A 24324-nucleotide genomic window follows, 5' to 3' on the forward strand; every position below is an offset into this window, starting at 1 on the left:
GATGAAGCTTCTCCGTCAGGTATCTAAAACCTGGAAAAGGGATGGGCTGAGCTCTTGTTCCTATCAGCTGCTCTCAGTGGAACACAACCCTTTGTATGTCAACATCACAGTAGACCTCAGCAAGGGGCCCCAGATCTCCTAAGGACAAGACACCACACAGACTATGGGAAATGGCAGCTGGTGGGGGTTGTGCTCGCTGGTACAGCAGCTGACTCCCAGCACTCCAGCATACTTCAGTGGCACAGAAAGAGATTGCCTTCAGTGTCTGCTGAGTTCTGTTGAGAATTGCCTTGGGTGAGGACTAGAGAGCTGGACTGAGCCAAGGGACAGGTCTTCACATTCTTCTATGCACCTTCTGCTGGGACAGTTGCAAAAGTGTCCTTGTTTGGGCTGCTCCCATGAAAATCTCCTGGAAGAAGAAAGTTGTTCTTGCAACTCTTCCTAACCTTTGTATTTTTTGTAGGGGGAAGGCTGCCTTGTGACTTCAAAAGACATAGGCCAAGGTTTTCTCATTAAAAGCAGAGTTCTTCTTCACCAACTACAAGCTTGCTGGAAAAGCTTGGCCTCTTTTTAGGCTTGTGGAAAAAACTGAGAGAGAAACTGCTGCTGTGTGAGGGAATGGCAATAAAAGGACATGTTGAATCTCTCAATAAACACAGTCCATTGAATTCAGGCTTCTCCTCATATCTCCTTCATGAGCTCAGCTCCCCCTGCTGTGGAACTGCTGAACATGTCCCGTGGCAAAAGGAGACTCTTGGTTCTGCAGCAGGCTGCAAGCTGTGTGCTGTTCTGGAGTGATGGGAAAGGAAATGCAGGAAAGCTTAGTTGGAGAGAAATTCCTGTCCCCATCTATGCCTGCTTGGGGCCACACTGTTAAGAGTGCAGACCTGTACAGAGGGCCAGGCTCTTGTTTGTGGTACTTGGTTCAGAAGACTGTTGAAAAGTCTGTGGGAATGTGCTGCCCAGGGAGGTGGTGGAGTCACCATCCCTGGAGGTGTTCAAGAGGGGATTGGATGTGGCACTTGGTGCCATGGTCTAGTCATGAGGTCTGTGGTGACAGGTTGGACTTGATGATCTCTGAGGTCTCTTCCAACCTTGGTGATTCTGTGGTAACAAACTGTCAACCACTGTGCTACAGGATTTCTGCTAGCCTCTTGCTTACAGCCTTGTCCTTGCTCCATTACACCTCAGTGGCCTGACCTCTGCTTGTTGGATATGCATCCCTTGCAAGGTAGATGCCAGGCTTGGGAGAGGTTCTTTTAGGATAATGCTTTTTAATGTCTTTTAGGACACCAAGCTGGGGGCAGGTATTGGTCTGTTAGAGGGTAGAAGGGCTCTGCAGAGGGACCTTGACAGGCTGGACAGATGGGCAGAGTCCAAGGGCAGGAGATTGAACACATCCAAGTGCCAGGTTCTACACATTGGCCACAACAACCCCAGGCAGTGCTACAGGCTGGGGTCAGAGTGGCTGGAGAGCGGCCAAGCAGAAAAGGACCTGGGGGTGCTGGTTGATAGTAGGCTGAACATGAGCCAGCAGTGTGCCCAGGGGGCCAAGAAGGCCAATGGCATCCTGGCCTGCATCAGGAATAGTGTGGCCAGCAGGAGCAGGGAAGTCATTGTGCCTCTGTACTGAGCACTGGTTAGGCCACACCTTGAGTCCTGTGTCCAGTTCTGGGCCCCTCAGTTTAGGAAAGATGTTGACTTGCTGGAAGGTGTCCAGAGAAGAGAGAGAGATTGGCCATTGGAATGTGCTGCCCAGAGAGGTGGTGGAGTCACCATCACTGGAGGTGTTTAGGAAGAGACTGGATGGGGTGCTGGGTGCCATGGTTTAGTTGATTAGATGGTGTTGGATGAGAGGTTGGAGTTGATGATCTCTGAGGTCTCTTCCAACCTGGTCTATTCTATTCTAATGTTTAAGAATTCCCTGACAAAAGGCAACTTCTGTTTGCCTTAACATTGAAGCATGGCCTTCTAGGGGGTAGACATGTTATTCTAACTGGAAAGGAGACTGAAGTTCTAAGTTCTAGGGAGTGAAGGGGACAGCTGCAGCTGTTTCAGAGAGCAGGGACTTCTGGTATCTACCTGTAACATGCAAAAACCACCCTCTGTCATACTTGCAAAACAATGAGTCTGGGGCTGCACTGCTGCTGACTGACTTTATAGAAGACAGACACCAGAAGGGGCAAGGTTTGGGGCACACTCTGTCAGTCTCACAGTCAGGTAAGTATCACAGTATAACTAAGGTTGGAAGAGACCTCGAGGATCATTGAGTCCAACCTGTCACCACAGACCTCGTGACTAGACCATGGCACCAAGTGCCACATCCAATCCCCTCTTGAACATCTCCAGGGATGGTGACTCCACCACCTCCCTGGGCAGCACATTCCAATGACTAATGACTCTCTTGGTGAAGAACTTTCTCCTCACCTCGAGTCTAAACCTCCCCTGGCACAGCTTGAGGTTGTGTCCTCTTGTTCTGGTGCTGGTTGCCTGGCCAAAGAGACCAACCCCTTCCTGGCTACAACCTCCCTTCAGGAAGTTGTAGAGAGCAATAAGGTCTCCTCTGAGCCTCCTCTTCTCCAGGCTAAGCAACCCCAGCTCCCTCAGCCTCTCCTCATAGGGCTTGTGTTCAAGGCCTCTCCCCAGCCTTGTTGCCCCTTCAGGGGCACAGCTCCCCTCTTGACATGTTTAAGTTTTTCCTCCAGTATTTCATTTCTCAGAAGTATTTTATGTTGGAGGCAGAGCAACCTTGAAAGGTAATGAAGGTTTGAGCTGAAATACTGGGCTGATGTCCCTGCTTTGAGCAGGAGGTTAGGCTAGGTGACAGCCTTAGGTCACATCCAGCCTGAATTACCTAGGACTACACAAGCCCCACATTTTAACAGTGAGGGATCAAGCTAGAAATAAACCCAAGGCCTGAGGCTCTATTTCTGTATAGTCAAAGGCAAGTTGCTCCTTTATTTATACTCTTATTAACTATTCTGGCACTCTTAACCCAAGCCTGTGAGTTAACTTATTTTAGTCAGATTCACAAAAGGTATTTACAGAACTGTAAATGGCTTCAACACCTCCAAAACACAGCCCTTGAGAGGCCCATCTGCCAGCATGGCTTGCATCCCAATGAACACTTAAGCACACAAAGCAGGACAAAGTTACCCAGCTATGGAACACATCTCCCTGCAAAGCCGGGTCACTTACTGTCAAGGAGACTTTCAGCCCTTGAGGGCTACCTCAGTAGTTAGTTGTACAGTGCTCTGGCAGTTTCAGAGTAAGTCACAGTCTGGTTAGCAGCTGCCACCCTAGTCCTGAAGCCTTCTCTTCCCACTCTTAAAACTGTCAGAAGAAAAGTGAACTGCATGACCAACACCAGGATTGGGCTCAGGTGGTGCAGGCTCCACAACAGGATGCTGAGTGCAAGCACACACACTGCCCTGCTGAGCCCCCAACTCTGCTTGTGTTGCAATTCTCTCAAGAAAAGGGGGGAACATAGCCAATGTCCACAGTGATGTTGGTATAAAGAGGATGCTTCCTCCTGGAAAGGAGCTTGAACTCTAATGAATTCATTCCATCATCTTTCCATGTCTTTCTGGTGTTGTGGTGGGGAGCAGGCCTGAAGGAGGAAGAAAAGCTGCAGTTAGCTAGAAGAACAAAAGTGAGGAGAGCAGCTGAGGCTGCAGATCAAAGACTTCCCCAGAAGGCTTAGCAGAAGAAAGCTACTAGCAGGGAAGCCCCAAGAAAATTCTCACTTAGGACAGACTAGAGAGAAGGCATTTCATGAGTCTACACAGCTGGGAATAAATTCATACTGAGGATTCTAAATGAGGGCCAACTTGGACTAGGAGCTCATCTGACAGGAAGTCCAGTGAGGGGACAACTTGGACTAGGAGCTCATCTGACAGGAAGTCCAGTGAAGGGACAACTGGGTGCAAAAAAGCCCCCAGTGAATCTGGCAGCAGTTTAGAGAGACCTGGGAGTGCCAGAGAGAGGCTGGCAGCAATGCTGTACACAGGCTGCTGTAGGTAGCTTGTAAGGCAGGGTTGTTATGGAAACCTGAGGTTTGAGATGACAGGGAAGTCAGCACTGTTAGTAGCAGAAGCTGCCACCAGCACTTGACCCAACACCCTCCTCCAGCTTTTCCATGTAAAACTGGGTCTTTGCTAAGGTAACTCACAGCACCTGCTTCACGTCTTCAAACTAACACACAGCTCTCTACTAGTTTAATGGCATGCTGTAAATCCAGACAGATTGGAGAGCCAGGTTTTATTGGAGGGAAATTGTAAGGAAGTGCCTCTTCAAAATGAACTCTCCCTGCTGATAAAGCAGGCAGTATCTTTTTATGGGAAAAGTTTTATCCCCTTAATCATCTGATACTTAAATCTGATAGGAGTGAGCTCCCTAGCTAGCCCACATCCTTAACAGGAGAAAACTAGGAGAAAGCTGGGTGCAGGATAGGATAGGATAGGATAGAATAGACCAGACCAGACTGGAAGAGACCTTCAAGATCATCGAGTCCAACCTATCAACCAATCCAACCCACCTAAACAACTAACCCATGGCACCAAGCACCCCATCAAGTCTCCTCCTGAACACCTCCAATGATGGTGACTCCACCACCTCCCTGGGCAGCACATTCCAATGGGCAATCACTCTATGAATAACTTCTTTCCAACATCCAGCCTAAACTCCCCCTGGCACAGCTTGAGACTGTGTCCTCTTGTTCTGGTGCTGCTTGCCTGGGAGAAGAGACCAACCCCCACCTGGCTACAACCTCCCTTCAGGTAGTTGTAGAGAGCAAGAAGGTCTCCCCTGAGCCTCCTCTTCTCCAGGCTAAGCAACCCCAGCTCACTCAGCCTCTCCTCACAGGGCTGTGTTCCAAACCCCTCCCCAGCTTTGTTGCCCTTCTCTGGGCACCTTCCAGCAACTCAACCTCCTTCCCAAACTGAGAGGCCCAGAACTGGACACAGGACTCAAGGTGTGGCCTAACCAGTGCAGTGTACAGGGCAGAATGACCTCCCTGCTCCTGCTGGCCACACTATTCCTGATGCAGGCCAGGATGCCATTGGCCTTCTTGGCCACCTGGGCACACTGCTGGCTCATGTTCAGCCTACCATCAACCAGCACCCCCAGGTCCCTCTCTGCCTGGCTGCTCTCCAGCCACTCTGACCCCAGCCTGTAGCACTGCATGGGGTTGCTGTAGCCAATGTGCAGAACCTAGCACTTGGATGTGTTCAATCTCATGCCCTTGGACTCTGCCCATCTGTCCAGCCTGGCAAGGTCCCTCTGCAGAGCCTCTCTACCCTCCAGCAGATCAACTCCTACCCCCAGCTTGGTGTCATCTTCAAACGTACCGATGATTGACTCCAGGCCTTGGGAGGTTTTTTCAGTAGCCACACTGAAGTAAGAGAAAACCCCAATAAAGCAGGAAGAAGTGGTGGCAGTAAGTAAACTTCCTGAGGAAGATCATGGCAACAGTCAACCTGCAACAAGTCAAAGGGTAGCCTCCTAACTGCCAACCCCAGAAGTGTTACCTTCTCCAAGGATCTTGTGTCTCTGCCTGCTCATTGTAGTCCATCACTTTGTAGCGTCCCAGCTGAGGCGAGGTCCGGACTATTTTCATTCCTGCTAGCTGGATTCTGTAAGACAACAACCAAAATGCTTGCTTAGGCACACAGGGGCTGCTTGGAGGCTCAGTTATGGCAAAGTTAAAAGTTAAAGGTGATTTTCAGTGTGAATGCAATCAGAGCAGAATGGAGAAGCTGACAGGAGTGAGCTCAGTGCCACAATGCTGCATGCTGTTCTCTAGTAGGTTCTGACTGGGCAAGGCAAGAAAGCTCCCATCTGCAGCTTGCTTTGGCAGGGTACAAAGAGCTGGGTACAGCAAGCAGGGGATGAACAACATACATCATTCTGCCCCTGTGCTCAGCACTGGTTAGGCCACCAGAACAAGAGGACACAGTCTCAAGCTGTGCCAGGGGAGGTTTAGACTCGAGGTGAGGAGAAAGTTCTTCACCGAGCGAGCCATTCGTCATTGGAATGTGCTGCCCAGGGAGGTGGTGGAGTCACCATCCCTGGAGGTGTTCAAGAGGAGATTGGATGTGGCACTTGGTGTCATGAGGTCTGTGGTGATAGGTTGGACTTGATGATCCTTGAGGTCTCTTCCAACCTTAGTTATACTGTGATACTGTAACTGTGTCCAGTTCTAGGCCCCTCAATTTAAGAAGGACATTGAGACACTTGAACGTGTCCAGAGGGCAACAAAGCTGAGGAGGAGTTTGGAGCACAGTCCTGTGAGGAGAGGCTGAGGGAGCTGGGGTTGCTTAGTCTGGAGAAGAGGAGGCTCAGGGGAGACCTTATTGCTGTCTACAACTACCTGAAGGGAGGTTGTAGCCAGGAGCAGGTTGGTCTCTTCTCCCAGGCAAGCAGCACCAGAACAAGAGGACACAGTCTCAAGCTGTGCCAGGGGAGGTTTAGGCTGGATGTTAGGAAGTTCTTCCCAGAAAGAGAGATTGGCCATTGGAATGTGCTGCCCAGGGAGGTGGTGGAGCCACCATCCCTGGAGGTGTTTAGGAAGAGACTGGATGGGGTGCTGGGTGCCATGGTTTAGTTGATTAGATGGTGTTAGGTGGTAAGTTGGACTCCATGATCTCTGAGGTCTCTTCCAAACTGGTTAATTCTATTCTATTCTATACAGAGCATTTGAGAACAATTCCCAGGACTCTGACAAAGCAGCAGTATTGTTTTCACTTCCTTGTAAGAGCACAGCCCTTACTGCCTAGGGGTGCATCAACTAAACTTAGAAAAACCCCAAATGAGCCCAAACCTGCAGCTTGTGAAAGCAAGCCAGTCCTGAGTTTCAGCTCCAGATTAAGGCCCTCTGAGCAATTGCCTGATTAGAGATCAGGCTTCATTACAGATTAGTGATAAATACAGGCACCAGACCCCTAGCTGTGAGCAGCTCAGCCGCAGACAGAGAAGACAAAAGCACACTGCAGGCTCAGAATTCCAGAACAGAGTCGCTAAGAACAGCTTTGGGGGGTGACTTTCAAGCACCCCACTGCTGACGCCACCTCCCTGGGTTTATGCACAACAAGCGCCTGCCACGGCGCCAGGGCTAGCAGAGCTCTGGTATCACAGGGCAGCTCTTGTGCAGAGAACATTCCTGTGCAGGAAGGAAGGAGTGTTTGATCAGCTGAGGTTATCTAACTGGCACATTTGCAACATCTGATTACCTTCTGCAGAGAGCTGGTACAGCAGCAGGCTGCACTGAAGCAGGAGTGTTACAGAGCTGAAAGAGGTTGCAGAGCTGGAAATGTTTGCACATCTAAGAGGCGTCACAACAACACTGCACTGACAGCAAGACACACTTAGTTTGAAATAAGTTTTAGACAAGGTTTCTTGTTTTCTGAGCAGAAGCTTACTGCACCTTCAAAGCAAAACCACTAACCTAGCTTTGCTGTTAAGAGTTTTTCCATTCAGGATTGAACTGAAACCATTATATGAAACAGAATAGAGCTGAATTAGCCAGGTTGGAAAAGACCTTTGAGATCATTGAGTCCAACCTATCACCCAACACCATCTAGTCAACTAAACCATGGCACCAAGCACCCCATTCAGTCTCCTCCTAAACACCTCCAGTGACCATGTCGGCTCCACTTCCCTGGGCAGCACATTCCAATGGCCAATCTCTCTTTCTATGAACTTCTTCCTAACCTCCAGCCTAAACCTCCCCTGGCACAGCTTGAGACTGTGTCCTCTTGTCCTGGTGCTGCTTGCCTGGGTGAAGAGAGCAACTCCCACCTGGCTACAACCTCCCTTCAGGTAGTTGTAGAGAGCAATAAGGTCTCCCCTGAGCCTCCTCTTCTCCAGGCTAAGCAACCCCAGCTCCCTCAGCCAGTGTTAAGTTTTCAGAGGAGCAACAGATGATTTACTTCCCTTCCCAAGGCTAGTTTGGAATCTACAGGACACACTTGCCATGAGAGAATTGTGTAAGGCAGGGCACTCCTACTTGTAACTGGCATCCCTCTCTACCATGGTACTGAAAACCACAGTACTTGCTGAAGTTCTACTAAGGACAGCTGAACAGACCCACAACTGTTGTGCCTAACGTTAAGATCTATTTTCCTGGCATTCCATTCCTTTAGTAAAGGCTGAATGTCTGAACAATCACACACCCTTTTAGTTAGCTTTCTCTGAAAGGAGGAGGAGGAGGAATCCAGTGGTAGAAAATCCAACTTCCAATCCCCAGCAGAATGTTGCTTTGTAAAAGACTCCTACAGGCCGCCAGCAGAACGTGCCACCACAACTGGCTAACTTATCACACTGTGCAAGACCAAAAACCACACAAGGCCTTCACTGCCAGTTTCATTTTGTAAACTGCTGGTGATCCTGCCTCAGTCCTGGATGATGAAGGTGCACATTACAACTGTAAAGCTGAACAAAGATGTTGAGTTGCTGGAAGGTGCCCAGAGAAGGGCAACAAAGCTGGGGAGGGGTCTGGAGCACAGCCCTGTGAGGAGAGGCTGAGGGAGCTGGGGTTGCTTAGCCTGGAGAAGAGGAGGCTCAGGGGAGACCTTCTTGCTGTCTACAACTACCTGAAAGGGAGGTTGTAGCCAGGTGGGGATTGGTCTCTTCTCCCAGGCACCCAGCACCAGAACAAGAGGACACAGTCTCAAGTTGCACCAGGGGAAGTTTAGACAGGATGTTAGGATGAAGTTCTTCATGGAGAGAGAGATTGGCCATTGGAATGTGCTGCCCAGGGAGGTGGTGGAGTCACCATCCCTGGAGGTGTTCAAGAGGGGACTGGATGAGGCACTTGGTGCCATGGTTTAGTTGATTAGATGGTGTTGGGTGATAGGTTGGACTTGATGATCTCGAAGGTCTCTTCCAACCTGCTTTATTCTATTCTATTCTACAGCCATGATTTTGTACTCTAAGAATCTGCATTAGGCAGAGTACCTAGAACTAAACTCATTATACTCCTTTCTGTAGTCTGTTGCTGCCATGGCAACTAAGTACATGAAAAAAACCATCAGCTCTTGCTATCAGACTTGCAGTAGCACACAGGCTTCTCCATCACCCACTGCTGCAGACAGAAGTTTGAGTTCTTTAATTCCAAGTATTGGTGATTAGGTAATACCTGGAGCAACCCAAATGCACTTAACATCACTTCAATTCCCAACTGTCTGAGAATTGCTAAGTACCCTCTTGGTTTTGTTATTCATCAGGCTTGCAGATTCCTTCCCTCCCTTGGGGCTGATAATGTCAATGGAGTCAGCTTGTCAGCTATTGGTGCTTACAAGCCCTTGGATGCACTCCAGAGCGAGGGAAGGCCCAAGGATATGAAGTAACATTCTGCCCTCCAGAGTCTGAGGAACACTTTGTCCTCTCAGCACACAATGTTTGGATTCATAGGTTCTGAGCATCTTCTGACATTAATCAGCAGTGTTTTGGACTCTCATGACACCACAAGCACACAGAGAGACAGCATCTTAGTTCCTTTCTTAGCGTAATGCTCCCTGTCTCACCAGCCAGTCTGCTTCTATTTTAAGCCTATTCTGTGCAGGAGTACCTTGTAGCAATGTCATCATTGTCACCACCACTGCCCCAGTATGTGTTTGGAAAACCATTCATCTTCATGTAATGGTCTGGAGTCAGAGCAGATACACCTCCAAAAAATGACTTGTATGGCAGACTGAAAGAGAAAAGCCAGAAAACAAGGGGGAGAAAGCCCCCCACATTAATAATGCAGGCTAATATGCTAGCAGCAGTCCCCCACAAACTAACAATGGGAGCCAAGTCACACATCCATTCATTGTGCACCTAACAGACATTACCATGACAATGCCAACCTCCCAAAATAGCAACACCAGTCTTGTTCCCAGCATGTCAGCATGTTCCATTCCCTCCATCATTCCCCACCCCCTGCCTTTCCCCTCCAGCACACCAAAGTAAAGGTGGTTTTGAAACTCCCATTTTGGGGCAGTTACAAATACCTGCATCCTATCCCATACAGAATCAGAGAGTCAGGAAGGTTGGAAAAGAGCTCAGAGATCATCAAGTCCAACCTCTCACCCAACACCTCTTGACTAACTAAACCATGGCACCAAGTGCCACATCCAATCCCCTCTTGAACACCTCCAGGGATGGTGACTCCACCACCTCCCTGGGCAGCACATTCCAATGGCTAACAACTCTCTCTGGGAAGAACTTTCTCCTCACCTCAAGCCTAAACCTCCCCTGGTGCAGCTTGAGACTGTGTCCTCTTGTTCTGGTGCAGGTTGCATGGGAGAAGAGACCAACCCCCACCTGGCTACAGCCTCCCTTCAGGTAGTTGTAGAGAGCAATAAGGTCTCCCCTGAGCCTCCTCTTCTCCAGGCTAAGCAACCCCAGCTCCCTCAGGCTCTCCTCACAGGGCTGTTATTGAGGCCTCTCCCCAGCCTTGCTGCCCTTCTCTGGACACACTCAAGAGCCTCAATGTCCTTCTTAAACTGAGGGGCCCAGAACTGGACACAGGACTCAAGGTGTGGCCTAACCAATCCAGAGTACAGGGGCACAATGACCTCCCTGCTCCTGCTGGCCACACTGTTCCTGATGCATCTCCCACATGACCCAATAATCCAACCCTATACTTCGGAAAGGCAAACAGCAATCAGCCACTCATTTGCAAAGCTGAGCTAACAGTGGAACTGCAGGCAAGGAACAGTTCAAGGCTGCATGCTTAGGCCAAGAACAGCCTGTTCTGGGGCGGTCACTACTGCAAAAACAAACAAAAAACACCCTTCAAGGTTGTCTCTTTCACTGCCCCCATAGATAGTTCCATGCAGAAAGTGCACCAATGAGAATAGGATCACAGAATGCATCAGGTTGGAAGGGACCCTGGAAAGCCATCTTGTCCAACCCCCCTGCAATGAGCAGGGACAGTAGAGGAAGGCACTTACCTGTAGTGGAACTTATCCATGGCACTGGCCATGTGCTTGGGATAGTACTCATCACAAACATAGAGGTTGTAATCATTCTCAGGCACTAGGTTGACATCGTGCAGGAGGAGGCAGTCCCAGTCTTCATCCTTCAGGGCTTCCCGGACACCAACATTCAGAAGCTTGGCTCTGTTGAACGTGCCATTGCCCACCTGCAAGAGAAAACCTCCACTGCTTCACCAAATCCACAGAGCTGCTAACCCTCCATTGCAATTGATGTCAGTAAAAACCCCACCTTATGCCACTGAATAATGAAGCAATTCTGCCCCTGCACTCAGCACTGGTTAGGCCACACCTGGAGTCCTGTGTCCAGTTCTGGGCCACTCAGTTTAGGAAAGATGTTGAGTTGCTGGAAGGTGTCCAGAGAAGGGCAACAAAGCTGGGGAGGGGTTTGGAGCACAGCCCTGTGAGGAGAGGCTGAGGGAGCTGGGGTTGTTTAGCCTGGAGAGGAGGAGGCTGAGGGGAGGCCTTATTGCTGTCTACAACTACCTGAAGGGAGGGTGTAGCCAGGTGGGGGTTGGTCTCCTCTCCCAGGCATCCAGCACCAGAACAAGAGGACACAGTCTCAAGCTGTGCCAGGGGAGGTTTAGGCTGGATGTTAGGAAGAAGTTCTTCACAGAAAGAGAGATTGGCCATTGGAATGTGCTGCCCAGGGAGGTGGTGGAGTCACCACCCCTGGAGGTGTTTAGGAAGAGACTGGATGAGACACCTGGTGCCATGGTTTAGTTGAATAGATGGTATTGGGTGATAGGTTGGACTCAGTGATCTTGGAGGTCTCTTCCAACCTGGTTAATTCTATTCTATCCTATCCTATTCTATCCCATTTTATTCTATTCTATCCTATCTATCCTATTCTATTCTATTCTATTCTATCCTATCCTATCCTATTCTATCCTTATTGCTGTCTACAACTATCTCAAGGGAGGTTGTAACCAGGTGGGGGTTGGTTTCTTCTCCCAGGCAACCAGCACCAGAACAAGAGGACAAAGTCTCAAGCTGCACCAGGTCAATTACTCTTTCTGTGAAGAACTTTCTCCTCTCCTCCAGCCTAAACTTCCCCTGGTGCACCTTGAGACTCTGTCCTCTTGTTCTGGTGCTGGGTGCCTGGGAGAAGAGACCAAACCCCACCTGGCTACAACCTCCCTTCAGGTAGTTGTAGAGAGCAATAAGGTCTCCCCTCAGCCTCCTCATCTCTAGGCTAAACAACCCCAGCTCCCTCATAGTATCATAGTATCATTCAGGGTTGGAAAGGAGCACAAGGATCATCTAGTTCCACCCCCCCTGCCATGGGCAGGGACACCTCACACTAGATCAGGCTGGCCAGAGCCTCATCCAGCCTGGTCTCAGCCTCTCCTCTAGTTCCACAGAGGATTCACACGCCGCCTTCAGAACCTAACCCATAACTAGGGGAAGCTCAGCAACACCAGCAGAGACATCTTACTCAGACTTACCTGCTGAATCAAGTAGATGCTGTAACTGAGCTGCTGGCGCTGCAGGAAGGGGTGGATGTAGTAGAGCAGATGGCGCAGGTACTGCTCCTGGTTGCTGTAGGCCACCAGGATGGCTGACTTGTAGCGAGCCAAGCAGTGCGGCGGTCTGTAGCGGCCCCCCGCCTGAACAAAAGGATTCTTCTTGATGATCAGCCTCTCACTAGGGAGCACCCTGAAGGTGATGGTTAATGGACCAACTGTGAGGAGAGACAGGAAAAAAGAAAAGCAAAGAAATCAGTGATGTTTCTCAGCTGTCATTCGAAGTGATCAGGTTGGCTACATACATTTACTGCTGAAGGCAGCAGCCCTACCACAGAACAGCCAACAGCACACAGGATGAATTCCACCACTGACTGCTGCTCACCTGCTCATGACTCCACACCAGAGGGTGTTAGGCTCAGCACAGAATCACAGAACGAACCAGGTTGGAAAAGGCCTCAGAGATCATCAAGTCCAACCTATTACCTAACACCTCCTGACAACTAAACCACGGCTCCAAGTGCCACTTCCAATCCCCTCTTGGACACCTCCAGGGATGGTGACTCCACCACCTCCCTGGGCAGCACATTCCAATGGCCAACAACATCTCTCAGTGAAGAACTTCATCCTAACATCCAGTCTAAACTTCCCCTGGTGCAACTTGAGAGTGTGTCCTCTTGTGCTGGTGCTGGTTGCCAGGGAGAAGAGACCAACCCCCTCCTGGCTACAGCCTCCCTTCAGGTAGTTGTAGAGAGCAATAAGGTCACCCCTGAGTCTCCTCTTCTCCAGGCTAAGCAACCCCAGCTCCCTCAGCCTCTCCTCACAGGGCTGTGTTCCAAACCCCTCCCCAGCTTTGTTGCCCTTCTCTGGACACCTTCCAGCAACTCAACATCTTTCCTAAATTGAGGGGCCCAGAACTGGACACAGGACTCAAGGTGTGGCCTAACCAGTGCTGAGTCCAGGGCAGAATGACCTCCCTGCTCCTGCTGGCTACACTGTTCCTGATGCAGGCCAGGATGCCATTGGCCTTCTTGGCCACCTGGGCACACTGCAGGCTCATGTTCAGCCTACCATCAACCAGTACCCCCAGGTGCCTTTCTGCCTGGCTGCTCTTCAGCCACTCTGACCCCAGCCTGTAGCACTGCATGGGGTTGCTGTGGCCAATGTGTAGAACCTGGCACTTAGATGTGTTCAGTCTCATGCCCTTGGACTCTGCCCATCTGTCCAGCCTGGCAAGGTCCCTCTGCAGAGCTCTCCTACCCTCTAACAGATCAACTCCTGCCCCCAGCTTGCTGTCATCTGCAAATTCACTGATGGTGGACTCAACCCCTTCATCCAGATTATCAACAGAGATATTAAACAGGATGGGGCCCAGCACTGATCCCTGGGGGACACCACTAGTGACTGGCTGCCAGCTGGATGTGGATGATCTCTAAGGTTCCTTCCATCCTAAGCCATTCTAGGATTAATTAAATGAACTAAGAACAAGCCTTCACCTAAGTCACAGTGAAAAGCTGACAAATGACAGCTTTAAGCATGACTCCTCTGCAGGCCACACTACTCAAAACATTTGTTTGCATCAGGAGCCTGAGAGACCAGGGTTTGGTGGCTTTGCTTTGGTTTTTGAATAGTTAAGTAGGATTTTCTTTTTTCATTCAAGCTCACATTTAATGCTACAGCAGGCTGACAGCAAGTTTTCAGTAGCTGGTAAAGTAAGAGTGCCTCTTAAATGACTGAAATCAAGCATTCTCTCAAAAAATCCAAACAATGAAGCTCAAGAGAAAAAGGGCAACTATTTAGGCCCAGTTTTTAGCAGCTGTCATTTGAGCTGGGAAAGGAAGTCTAATGTGAGTATTTAAGCAGGTGAGTCCAGAAGATGGCTCCTTGTAGCCCATCCAACGTTCAAGTGTCTGCTACGATTCTAACCACAACCAACTGAGCCTCTGTGCACCCACATCCTGTTTAACTGACACAGAAGGAAGCAACATCCTTCCACTGCTTTTTTGGGCTGGGGTTTTTTATTCACTAGAAGTGTCCTTTCCTCCCCACCCCCCCTCAAGGAACACTCAGCATTTCCTGAAGGTTGGTCTGAACAGTGACTGATCCCATTTCTCATGCTGCCCAAAAGGTCTAGAATAGAATAAACCAGGTTGGAAAAGACCTTCAAGGTCATCAAGTCCAACCTATCACCCAGCACCATCTAATCAACTAAACCATGGCAACAAGTGCCTCATCCAGCCTCCTCTTAAACACTTCCAGTGATGATGACTCTACCATCACTAGCCACAGTGAACAGAATAGAACAGAACAGACCAGACCAGGTTGGAAGAGACCTTCAAGATAGTTTCATAGTTTCATAGTTTCATTCAGGGTTGGAAGGGACCACAAGGATCATCTAGTTCCAACCCCCCTGCCATGGGCAGGGACACCCCACACTAGATCAGGCTGGACAGAGCCTCATCCAGCCTGCTCTTAAACACCCCCAGGGACGGGGCCTCGACCACCTCCCTGGACAACCCATTCCAGGGTTTCACCACTCTCATGGTGAAGAACCTCCTCCTCACTTCCAGCCTGAATCTCCCCACCTCCAGCTTCATTCCATTCCCCCTAGTCCTATCACTACCTGATGTCCTGAGAAGTCCTTCCCCAGCCTTCCTGTAGGCCCCCTTCAGATACTGGAAGGCAACAATTAGGTCTCCTCGGAGCCTTCTCTTCTCCAGACTGTACAGCCCCAACTCCTTCAGTCTGTCCTCATAGGAGAGGTGCTCCAGCCCTCTGATCATCCTCCTGGCCCTTCTCTGGACACGTTCCAGCACCTCCACATCCCTCTTGTAATAGGGGCTCCAGAACTGGAGGCAGTACTCCAGGTGGGGTCTCACCAGGGCTGAGTAGAGGGGGAGGATCACCTCCCTTGCCCTGCTGGCCACACTTCTCCTGATGCAGCCCAGGATCTGATTGGCTTTGCGGGCTGCAAGTGCACACTGAGAGCTCCTGTTGAGCTTTTTGTCCACCAGCACCCCCAAGTCTCTCTCCTCAGGGCTGCTTTCCAGCCAGTCACTGCCCAGCCTGTATTTGTGCCTGGGATTGCCTCGACCCAGATGCAGGACCCTGCACTTGCTCTTATTGAACTTCATGAGGTTGGCCTGTGCCCACCTCTCCAGCCTGTCCAGGTCCCTCTGGATGGCCTCCCTTCCCTCCAGCTGTCTGCTGCACCACACAGCTTGGTGTCATCAGCAAACTTGCTGAGGGTGCACTCAATGCCACTGTCCATGTCCCCCACAAAGATGTTGAATAAGACAGGTCCCAGGACTGATCCCTGAGGGACTCCACTTGTCACTGGCCTCCACTGGGACATGGAGCCATTGACAGCCACAAAGATCATCGAGTCCAACCCATCATCCAACACCATCTCATCAACTAAACCATGGCACGAAGCACCCCATCAAGGAATCCCATAGCATAGCATTAACACAGGAATGGAATGGAATAGCATTAACACTGGAATGGAATAACATTAACACAGGAATGGAATGGAATGGAATAACATTAACACAGGAATGGAATGGAATGGAATAGAATAGCATTAATACAGGAATGGAGTGGAATGGAATAGCATTAACACAGGAATGGAATGGAATGGAATGGAATGGAATGGAATGGAATGGCATTAACACAGGAATGGAATGGAATAGAATGGCATTAACACAGGAATGGAGTGGAATAAACACAGGAATGGAATGAAATAGCATTAACACAGGAATGGAATGGAATGGAATAGCATTAGCACTGGAGTGGAATGGAATAGCATTAACACAGGAATGGAATGGAATGGAATAGCATTAACACAGGAATGGAGTGGAATGGAATAGCATTAACACAGGAATGGAGTGGAATGGAATAGCATTAACACAGGAATGGAGTGGAATGGAATAGCATTAACACAGGAATGGAGTGGAATGGAATAGCATTAACACAGGAATGGAGTGGAATAGCATTAACACAGGAATGGAGTGGAATGGAATAGCATTAACACAGGAATGGAGTGGAATGGAATAGCATTAACACAGGAATGGAATGGAGTGGAATGGAATAGCATTAACACAGGAATGGAATGGAATAGCATTAACACAGGAATGGAATGGAGTGGAATGGAATAGCATTAACACTGGAATGGAATGGAACAGCATTAACACAGGAATGGAATGGAGTGGAATGGAATGGCATTAACAGAGGAATGGAATGGAATGGCATAGCATTAAAACTGGAATGGAATGGCATTAACACAGGAATAGAATGGAATGGAATAGAATAGCATTAATACAGGAATGGAGTGCAATGGAATAGCATTAACACAGGAATGGAGTGGAATAGCATTAACACTGGAATGGAATGGAATGGAATGGAATGGAATAGAATAGCATTAACACAGGAGTGGAATGGAACAGCATTAACACTGGAATGGAATGGAATAGAATAGCATTAACACAGGAGTGGAATGGAATAGCATTAACACTGGAATGGAATGGAATGGAATAGAATAGCATTAACACAGGAGTGGAATGGAATAGCATTAACATTGGAATGGAATGGAATAGCATTAAGATAGGAATGGAATGGAAAGAACACAGGAATGGAATGGAATGGAATAGCATTAACACTGGAATGGAATGGAAGAATTAGCATTGGAATGGAATGGAATAGAAGAATTAACATAGGGAACATGTTGCCCAGAGACATGATATATGACCCAACCCTGGCAACATTCCAGGTTAGGTTGAACAGGGCTTTGAGCAACCTGATGTAACAGAGGCCATCCCTGCTCATTGCAGAGGAGTTGGGCTAGATCTTTTAAAGTCCTTTCCAACCCAAAGCATTCTACAATCCCATTTTTCTCCTGCCTTTCAGAGCACCATGTTTCAGTCCAGCACTGGTTTTAACAGGTGAATTATGTTGCTTTTGAGATTTATGAAGTCCCTGACTATCAGATCATTTAAATGAAGCAGCATTAACTGCTGATTTGATGTCAGCTTCAGCATGCTAAACAAAAAAAGAGAGGCAATTTGAATGTAAAATTTCAACTACAGATCACTGCTCCAAGGAAAAACATAACAAAGGGAATTACTCCCTTCTGTCGCACCACTAAGGCAGGGCTTTGTTTCCTCTCATACAACCAAGGCTCTTTGAATTGCAGAGTGAGATTCTGGAGCAATAATCCTTAAATTAAACAAATAACTAAATAAATACAATCAATCAAACCTAAATTTGGAGGGAAGAGATGAGTAATGTGTGCAATAGTTTCTCCCTTTCCCCTTTTATGCCCAAGCATGTGACTCATGAGGGCAATATCTGCATTCTTCAAGTGTTTCTAGATGTCACATTCACTCCAAAGATGCCTGGCTCCATACCTCAAAAGCTCAATCTAGTATGTGCCAAGGAAACACAGGAAAAAGGTTAGCTTGTGACTTACAGCCTCCAAACCTCTGGCTGCCCTACATTCACAGTATCACAGTATCACCAAGGTTGGAAGAGACCTCAAAGATCAGAGTCCAACCTGTCACCCAACACCTCATGACTAAACCATGGCACCAAGTGCCACGTCCAATACCCTCTCGAACACCTCCAGGGATGGTGACTCCACCACCTCCCTGGGCAGCACATTCCAATGATGAATGACTCTCTCTGTAAAGAACTTTCTCTTCACCTCCAGCCTAATCCTCCCCTGGTACAGCTTGAGACTGTGTCCTCTTGTTCTGGTTGCTAGAGAGAAGAGACCAACCCCCACCTGGCTACAACCACCTTTCAGGTAGTTTTAGAGAGCTATGAGGTCACCCCTGAGCCTCCTCTTCTCCAGGCTAAGCAACCCCAGCTCCCTCAGCCTCTCCTCACAGGGCTGTGCTCCAAACCCCTCCCCAGCTTTGTTGCCCTTCTCTGGACACCTTCCAGCAACTCAACATCTTTCCTAAACTGAGGGGCCCAGAAATGGACACAGGACTCAAGGTGTGGCCTAACCAGTGCTGAGTACAGGGCACAATGACTTCCCTGCTCCTGCTGGCCACACTGTTCCTGATGTAGGCCAGGATGCCATTGGCCTTCTTGGCCCTCTGGGCACACTGCTGGCTCATGTTCAGCCTACTATCAACCAGTACCCCCAGGTCCCTTTCTGCAGACCTTTAAGGGAACATCAGTAATTTTGTTCAAAGTATTGACGAAGACACGTAATATCTATTAATTCTTTTAAAGCTGTTGGTCACAGAAGGTTCAATGGACACTACTAAGCATTAAAAAAGCAGCAGTAGCCAGCAAGAGTCTAGTTTTATTTAGAATAAACCAAACCAGGTTGGAAGAGACCTTCAAGATCATCATGTCCAACCTATCAACCAATCCAACACCACCTAAACAACTAACCCATGGCACCAAGCACCCCATCAAGTCTCCTCCTGAACACCTCCAATGACAGTGACTCCACCACCTCCTTGGCTTCCTCCAGGGCAGAGATGTTTAGCAATTAGGCATTAATTCTTGCTCCACAGTCCTGTAAGAACCAAGACATTGCAGCTCCAAGGAGGCTGGGAAAAGACAGATGAGCTGCAAGCTGATCTCACATTGAAACAGTTATCAAAATGATCTACTACATACATAAGTGGGAAAAGTGCTGCACTTCATAAAAGCCCTGATGTGGAAACCATTTAAGCCATTTGGCATTCTTCCACTTCCTTTAGCACTCTTTGGAGTGGACACAGTGACTTCTTAGCAGCTCTGAATTGGAAACTGGAGTCCTCCACAATGGATGTGAAATCTCATTTAATGAAGTTTATCAAATGAACATTAAAAGGCATCATTCTCTCTGCCAGAATGTGCTTCCAAGCGAGATCAGTCCCAGGAGAGAAGATGACAACAACCAATCAAGGCATTTATAAAGTATTTATATTTCTATTCATATGCACACATCACACACAAAAGGCAATCATTTACTTCTGATCCTTCAAAGGAAGTATCACTGAGTAAAAGTGAAGCTGTAACAGGAGTGCTCAGTTTCCTTAAGCTCAACTTGTATCAATGTTCCAAATGATTTGTGTTTAACAGCAAAAAGGCTTCAGAAGCTCAGTTCAAGACTTGGATGCAGCAAAACTTCCACAATTAATTTGCCTCATTTGTTGTTGTTGGTTTTATCTTCCTCCTCTCAGTCAGTTTTAGAATAGAATAGAATAGAATAAACCAGGTTGGAAAAGACCTCCAAGATCACTGATTCCAACCTATCACCCAACAGCAACCAATCAACTAAACCATGGCACCAAGCACCCCATCAAGTCTCCTCCTAAACACCTCCAGTGATGGTGACTCCACCACCTCCCTGGGCAGCACATTCCAATGGCCAATCTCTCTTTCTGGGAAGAACTTCTTCCTAAAATCCAGCCTAAACCTCCCCTGGCACAGTTTGAGACTGTGTCCTCTTGCTCTGGTGCAGCTTGCCTTTGAGAACAGACCAACTCCCTGCTGGCTACAACCTCCCTTCAGGGAGTTGTAGAGAGCAATAAGGGCTCCCCTGAGCCTCCTCTTCTCCAGGCTAAGCAACCCCAGCTCCCTCAGCCTCTCCTCACAGGGCTGTGCTCCAAACCCCTCCCCAGCTTTGTTGCCCTTCTCTGGACACCTTCCAGCAACTCAACATCTTTCCTAACCTGAGGGGCCCAGAACTGGACACAGGACTCAAGGTGTGGCCTAACCAGTGCTGAGTTTTGTTTGTTTCTGTCTGTAACTAACATCAAGCTTTCCATTTTAGCTCTGAAACACCACATGCAGGCTGATTCCCAGTCCCCTCTGTTCTCAGCAGGGGCCACAGCGAGCAGAAGTGTTGATAAGACCTCACAAATCAAAGTGCACTGATAAGTGTAATTTTACTCTGCCTCCTCCACTGCGTCACTATTCCTTATCTGATGGTTTGCAGCCAGTGCACAGAATTACACCTAGTTTTGTTTGGTTTTCTCTCCTTGTAAGACCAAAGCTTTCTCATTTTACTCCTTTCAGGACAGCAGATCATAATCAGGAGTGAAACAAGTAGGGTGCAGGCATATTTCTGTTGTGTTTTTTTAAGTAAAACAAAGGAGCTGGAATTGTTTAGCCTGGAGAAGAGGAGGCTCAGGGGAGACCTCATTGCTCTCTACAACTACCTGAAGGGAGGTTGTAGCCAGGAGGGAGTTGGTCTCTTCTCCCTAGCAACCAGTACCCGAACAAGAGGACACAGTCTCAAGCTGTGCCAGGGCAAGTTTAGGCTGGAGGTGAGGAGAAAGTTCTTCCCAGAGAGAGTCATTTGTCATTGGAATGTGCTGCCCAGGGAGGTGGTGGAGTCACCACCCCTGAAGGTGCTCAAGAGGGGATTGGATGTGGCACTTGGTGCCATGGTCTAGTCATGAGGTCTGTGGTGACAGGTTGGACTTGATGATCTTTGAGGTCTCTTCCAACCTTGGTGATCCTGTGATACTGTAATTCAGTCTAAAACACAGAATTGTACCTCCCCAGAAGAACTGATGATGGGCTGCTGCTACTGATGACCAGAGATTGTCCCAAGGCCTTTACAACTGGTACCTGTGCAAAAAGGTTCTGTATTATTAGTAGTATTTGAGTATTTACTTAGTAGAGCTGATTCCAAGGGAAATGCTGAGGCATATACCCCAAAGTTACCCACTTTCATCATACATACATACTGCCCATATTTCATTTAACTTCATCAACAGAGGAAGGAAGGAAACTTAGAATCATAGAATCAGTCAGGGTTGGAAGGGACCACAAGGATCATCTAGTTCCAACCTCCCTGCCATGGGCAGGGACACCCCACACTAGATCAGCCTGGCCACAGCCTCAGCCAGCCTGGCCTTAAACACCTCCAGGGACGGGGCCTCAACCACCTCCCTGGACAACCCATTCCAGGGCTTCACCACTCTCATGGGGAAGAACTTCCTCCTCACTTCCAGCCTGAATCTCCCCACCTCCAGCTTCATTCCATTCCCCCTAGTCCTATCACTACCTGAGATCCTGAGCAGTCTCTCCCCAGCCTTCCTGTAGGCTCCCTTCAGATACTGGAAGGCCACAATTAGGTCACCTGGGAGCCTTCTCTTCTGCAGACTGAACAGCCCCAACTCCTTCAGTCTGTCCTCACAGGAGAGGTACTCCAGCCCTCTGATCATCCTCGTGGCCCTTCTCTGGACACCTTCCAGCACCTCCAGATCCCTCTTGGAATAGGGGCTCCAGAACTGGAGGCAGAACTTCCCAAAAGAACAGGCACTGTTACATGTTCTCAGCCTAAAAAGGCTTGCCCAAAGCATTCAGCAGTGGTCTCTAACTGAAGCAAGCAACTTGACCCAAGAGTAACCACAGCACTGGCCTTCCACAGTACTTCCACCTGTGAACTGAGGTCAGCCACTTGCTCTTTCTGTGCTCCACATGCAGTGATCAGCTTTCCTAGTACAGTGGGGCAACTACTAAGTAATGCTTCAAGGTAGATACAAGATTAAGATAAGCTGGAACCTGTTCAATATGGGAAACCAGGCAAGGGAACTCACAACACAGTAGCTTAAGCAGATGTCCCCAAAGCAGCTGGAACTGTGTGTTTAGAGAACTCATCCATTCCTGCCTGTGGGGAACTATTACCAGAGATGCTACCAACAAACCTGTTTTATGGATTTGACTTAATATTTACTTCACATTTATCAACTGGTTTAGCAGTTAGATTAAGGAGGCCTCCAGGATCAGGTGTAATTTGGTCCCAGCATAATTACAAATTAACCCATGACCAGACCTCTAAGTCCAAAAGAGAAGCTTCTAAGTCTAAAGCACACAACCATAGGCCAAAAAGGACACCACAAAGAGCAGGGTGCTGAGATACATTCTCATATAAATGATATTTAAAACCAACTTAATCAATTTGTATCTTGGTATTGGCAACATGTACTGTTTTCATTCTTGTACCACCTCCCTGGGCAGCACATTCCAACAGCTAACAGCTCTCTCTGTGAAGAACTTTCTTCTCACCTCGAGCCTAAACTTCCACTGGCACAGCTTGAGACTGTGTCCTCTTGTTCTGGTGCTGGTTGCCTGGGAGAAGAGACCAACCCCTTCCTGGCTACAACCTCCCTTCAGTGAGTTGTAGAGAGCAATAAGGTCTCCCCTGAGCCTCCTCTTCTCCAGACTAAACAACCCCAGCTCCCTCAGCCTCTCCTCATCGAGCTTGTGCTTGAGGACTTGATGATCTTTCAGGTCTTTTCCAACCTTATTGATTCTATGATTCTATGATCATAGTATCACAGGATCAGCCAGGGTTGGAAGGGAGCACAAGGATCAGCTAGTTCCAACCTCCCTGCCATGGGCAGGGACACCCCACACTAGATCAGCCTGGCCACAGCCTCATCCAGCCTGGGCTTAAACACCTCCAGGGATGGGGCCTCAACCACCTCCCTGGACAACCCATTCCAGGGCTTCACCACTCTCATGGGGAAGAACTTCCTCCTCACCTCCAGCCTGAATCTCCCCACCTCCAGCTTCATTCCATTCCCCCTAGTCCTATCACTACCTGAGATCCTGAGCAGTCCCTCCCCAGCCTTCTTGTAGCCCCCTTCAGATACTGGAAGGCCACAATGAGGTCACCTGGGAGCCTTCTCTTCTCCAGACTGAACAGCCCCAACTCCTTCAGTCTGTCCTCATAGGAGAGGTGCTCCAGCCCTCTGATCATCCTCCTGGCCCTTCTCTGGACACCTTCCAGCACCTCCAGATCCCTTTTGGAATAGGGGCTCCAGAACTGGAGGCAGTACTCCAGGTGGGGTCTCAGCAGAGCTGAGCAGAGGGGGAGAATCACCTCCCTTACCCTGCTGGCCAAACCCCTACTATTGGAGGTCCTTAGCTCAGTAAACTACTTTTCCTCATTAACACCAACAGCAGGGAGTTAATTAACAGAAGTTTTGTCAGTGCATTACATCAGGATAGCATTTTTTTTTCAACGGGTAAGTTGTAGAACTACACAACTATTAAGTGCTCAGCTGCAATCGTGTACCAAAGCAACATCTCAAGCACTATGGGTTCATACCTACCAAATATCGGTGAGTGCACTGAGCAGTAGGGCATCGTCTCTTCATTAGGAGCTTGGGTGAAGAGGCTGAGGTTGGTGTAGACATCGTGAGTTTTGGAGTAGTCCAGAACCCGCTTCGAGTCTAAAAACCCACGGAAGACATTTGACGGTGCGCCTCGGTAGAGGATCAGGATAAAGATCGCTTGGAAGACGAACAGAAAACACAGAAAGCAAGGGCTCTCGACACGAGAGAGGGACATAGCTTATCGATAGCCCATGCCCCGCAATCCGCCCAGCCAGGTGTTGAACCGCCTTCTGCAGGCTGCCTTTCAGGGCTACATCGCTGTGCACCGAAGATCTCCACCTCCTCTTCAAACTTTCCGAGGCGGCAGCGTGCTCTTCCAACACGGCTTCGCCACGGTGCTTCGAGCCCAATCCGTCCTCGCTACGAGCTCTGCAGAGCGGGCTCCAGGAGGGGGAAAGCCGTTGGAAGATACCCGGAGGGGGTGGAAGGGGAGGGAGGGGACAGGGGGGCAGCGGCACAGGCGCAGCACCCGTCCTCCCACACCCCCTTGACGCCTACCGCCGCGGGACGGGCCCTCCGAGACAGCGCCAGCGGCGGGGTGCCAGCGGCTCCGGGAGAATACCGACCGCACGGCAGCGAGCGGCACACCTCCGGGCCGGGGCTGGGTAAACCGTGTGTGGGAAGGCAGCCAAACTCGCCGGTAGTCATCCCCCGCGCAGGACAAACCAGCTCTCCCCTGCTCCGCCCCAGCTCAGGGTAGGGGAGGAGAGAGTCCTCACCCCGCCGCGCAACTGCCAGGCA

General features: G+C 49.1%; 2 protein-coding genes across 6 annotated transcripts in view; one reads left to right on the plus strand and one right to left on the minus strand.

The window, feature by feature from the left end:
- The window catches only part of B4GALT4 (beta-1,4-galactosyltransferase 4), a 44540-nt gene extending 43872 nt beyond the window's left edge, over positions 1-668 (plus strand). For all 3 annotated transcript variants that reach the window (XM_068165962.1, XM_068165963.1, XM_068165961.1), the window contains exon 7: positions 1-668. In XM_068165962.1, the coding sequence (XP_068022063.1) occupies positions 1-142 (142 nt within the window). In that variant the 3' untranslated portion in view covers positions 143-668.
- On the minus strand, positions 642-24324 carry B4GALT3 (beta-1,4-galactosyltransferase 3). 3 transcript variants are annotated; one of them, XM_068165965.1, is made up of 6 exons: positions 23521-24324; positions 12428-12663; positions 10938-11128; positions 9569-9691; positions 5529-5633; positions 642-789 (listed from the first exon to the last, which is right to left on the minus strand). In XM_068165965.1, exons 1-6 carry the CDS (start codon positions 23756-23758, stop codon positions 693-695), a joined length of 990 nt encoding a protein of 329 aa, XP_068022066.1. In that variant the 5' UTR covers positions 23759-24324; the 3' UTR covers positions 642-692. The 3 variants fall into 3 exon arrangements, with proteins under 3 accessions (XP_068022066.1, XP_068022067.1, XP_068022065.1); XM_068165964.1 differs by lacking the exon at positions 642-789 and adding an exon at positions 2577-3610 and having other exon boundaries at positions 23521-24308; XM_068165966.1 differs by lacking the exons at positions 642-789; positions 9569-9691 and adding an exon at positions 2575-3610 and having other exon boundaries at positions 23521-24314.

This window comes from Melanerpes formicivorus, unplaced genomic scaffold (assembly GCF_026170545.1).
Source record: "Melanerpes formicivorus ecotype bairdi unplaced genomic scaffold, bMelFor1.0.p_v2 SCAF_95, whole genome shotgun sequence".
NCBI classification, from domain to species: domain Eukaryota; kingdom Metazoa; phylum Chordata; class Aves; order Piciformes; family Picidae; genus Melanerpes; species Melanerpes formicivorus.